The 1,627-nt window shown below is 36.7% G+C and overlaps 1 protein-coding gene across 1 annotated transcript; it reads right to left on the reverse strand.

Moving 5' to 3' along the window:
* Positions 1-643: 643 nt before the first annotated feature.
* Positions 644-1,388, reverse strand: LOC140833478 (E3 ubiquitin-protein ligase RHA2A-like). Its single transcript, XM_073197819.1, has one exon. The coding sequence runs from the start codon at positions 1,313-1,315 to the stop codon at positions 803-805; it is 513 nt and encodes a 170-aa protein (XP_073053920.1). The 5' UTR covers positions 1,316-1,388; the 3' UTR covers positions 644-802.
* Between the last annotated feature and the right edge of the window lie 239 nt (positions 1,389-1,627).

Raw genomic sequence — 1,627 nt, forward strand, 5'->3', positions numbered from 1 at the left:
ATATTTTGTATCATAATAATAATAATAATAATAATTAAAAAAATTATAGAGATTAAAATTCATATCAAAATCGTCGAAAGTTTTTACATCTAGGTATGGATCGAAGGCAATAAGATTGATTATAATCTATAGTTGAATAATAAAAAGTAATAATCAAACTCTGTAATTTGTCAAAATTGATATATATTTATGAAGAATAGGAAGACATGATTGAAATAACTTGACCCCAAAATTTACGATAACTTAAATATTTTTAATTACTTGAACTCATGAACATTGGAAATGTTATAAACAAAAACAAGTGTTAACTAATAGATAAAATTATAATATTATAAGTCATAATTATATATATGGAGTTGGATATATTAAAAAGAAAGGCAAAAATTTGTGTGAAATGATATCACAGATCGTATTTTTTGTGCGACAGATCTTTTATTTGAGTTATTCATGAAAAAATATTGCTTTTTATGCTAATCGTATTACTTTTTATTGTAAATATTAATAAGATTGGCCCGTCTCACAGATAAAAATTCGTGAGATCGTATCACAAAAAACCTATTCTAAAAAATAATGGACTCGTATTCCTCCTCCACCTCTCTTTTCTGTGACACTTTCTTAAAAAAAATTACTAAAATATAATATGATCCACAAAATACTACAATTTAATAATTATTTTTTATCATTTACATATATAAAAGAGAAAAAACAGAGCTTCGGTATAAACTCGTCAAAAACCATCCGGCAAAACTACAAAAAAGAATAATCACAGCCTGGGAACCTCACGCGCCGCGAAGACGCGCCATCAATGGACTGGGAAAAAAGCGAGGAGATCATCGGCGACGCGCCTCTGCGTGCAGGTCACGCGCTCCTCGGACACCAGCGGTTCACGGCAGAGCGGGCAGTTGAAGTTGAGGTGCTCCATCCAGCCGTCGAAGCAATCCTTGTGGAAGACGTGGCGGCAGGGTAATCTGCGCACCTTGTCCCCTTCGCCCAGCCTGTTAAGGCACACGACGCAATCCGGACCGAACCGATCGGCATCGTCTTCGGATCGCTTCGTGTATGAGCAGACCTGGTTCAGATTCAATTGGTCGCATAGGAGAACAAGGCTAGCTAGTCCGGTACCGACGACTCCACCGTAGATAGAGGTCTCGAAATGGCGACGATCCTGGTCGAAGCGGGGAGAGAAGAGGCCGAATGTGTGCAAGATAGCGGAGAGAAGGGTGTGGAGATAACGTACGCTGTTGGCTATGAGCACCACCGTCAATGTGAGGACCGACTCCGACGACATGTCGGACAGCTGGTTCTGTAAACCCATAGATTTACCAAAGGAAGGGTGGGTCGTGGGTGTGTGTGTATACTTGACTGAAAAGCGGCTAGCTACATATCTTTATATATACAATTAGGTGCTCGTTTGAATGGTGGACATTTCATAATATGTAAATATATTGATTTTAATTATTTTTTATATACTTATTGATCCATCAATCTCCATCACCTCTTCTTATTTTATTTTATTTATTTTATTTTATTTTATTTTATTTTAAAAAAAGTCTAAAAGGTCGCCACGATCAAGTTAGAACAAGTGTCATCTGTTAGGACGTATGTTCCATGGTTGTATAAATGTCGG

This window comes from Primulina eburnea, chromosome 6 (genome assembly GCF_022965805.1).
Source record: "Primulina eburnea isolate SZY01 chromosome 6, ASM2296580v1, whole genome shotgun sequence".
Lineage (NCBI taxonomy): Eukaryota > Viridiplantae > Streptophyta > Magnoliopsida > Lamiales > Gesneriaceae > Primulina > Primulina eburnea.

What these genes read in the sequence shown, in the direction of transcription:
- LOC140833478 (XM_073197819.1), bottom strand. Translation starts at nt 1,315, where the DNA reads ATGGGTTTACAGAACCAGCTGTCCGACATGTCGTCGGAGTCGGTCCTC.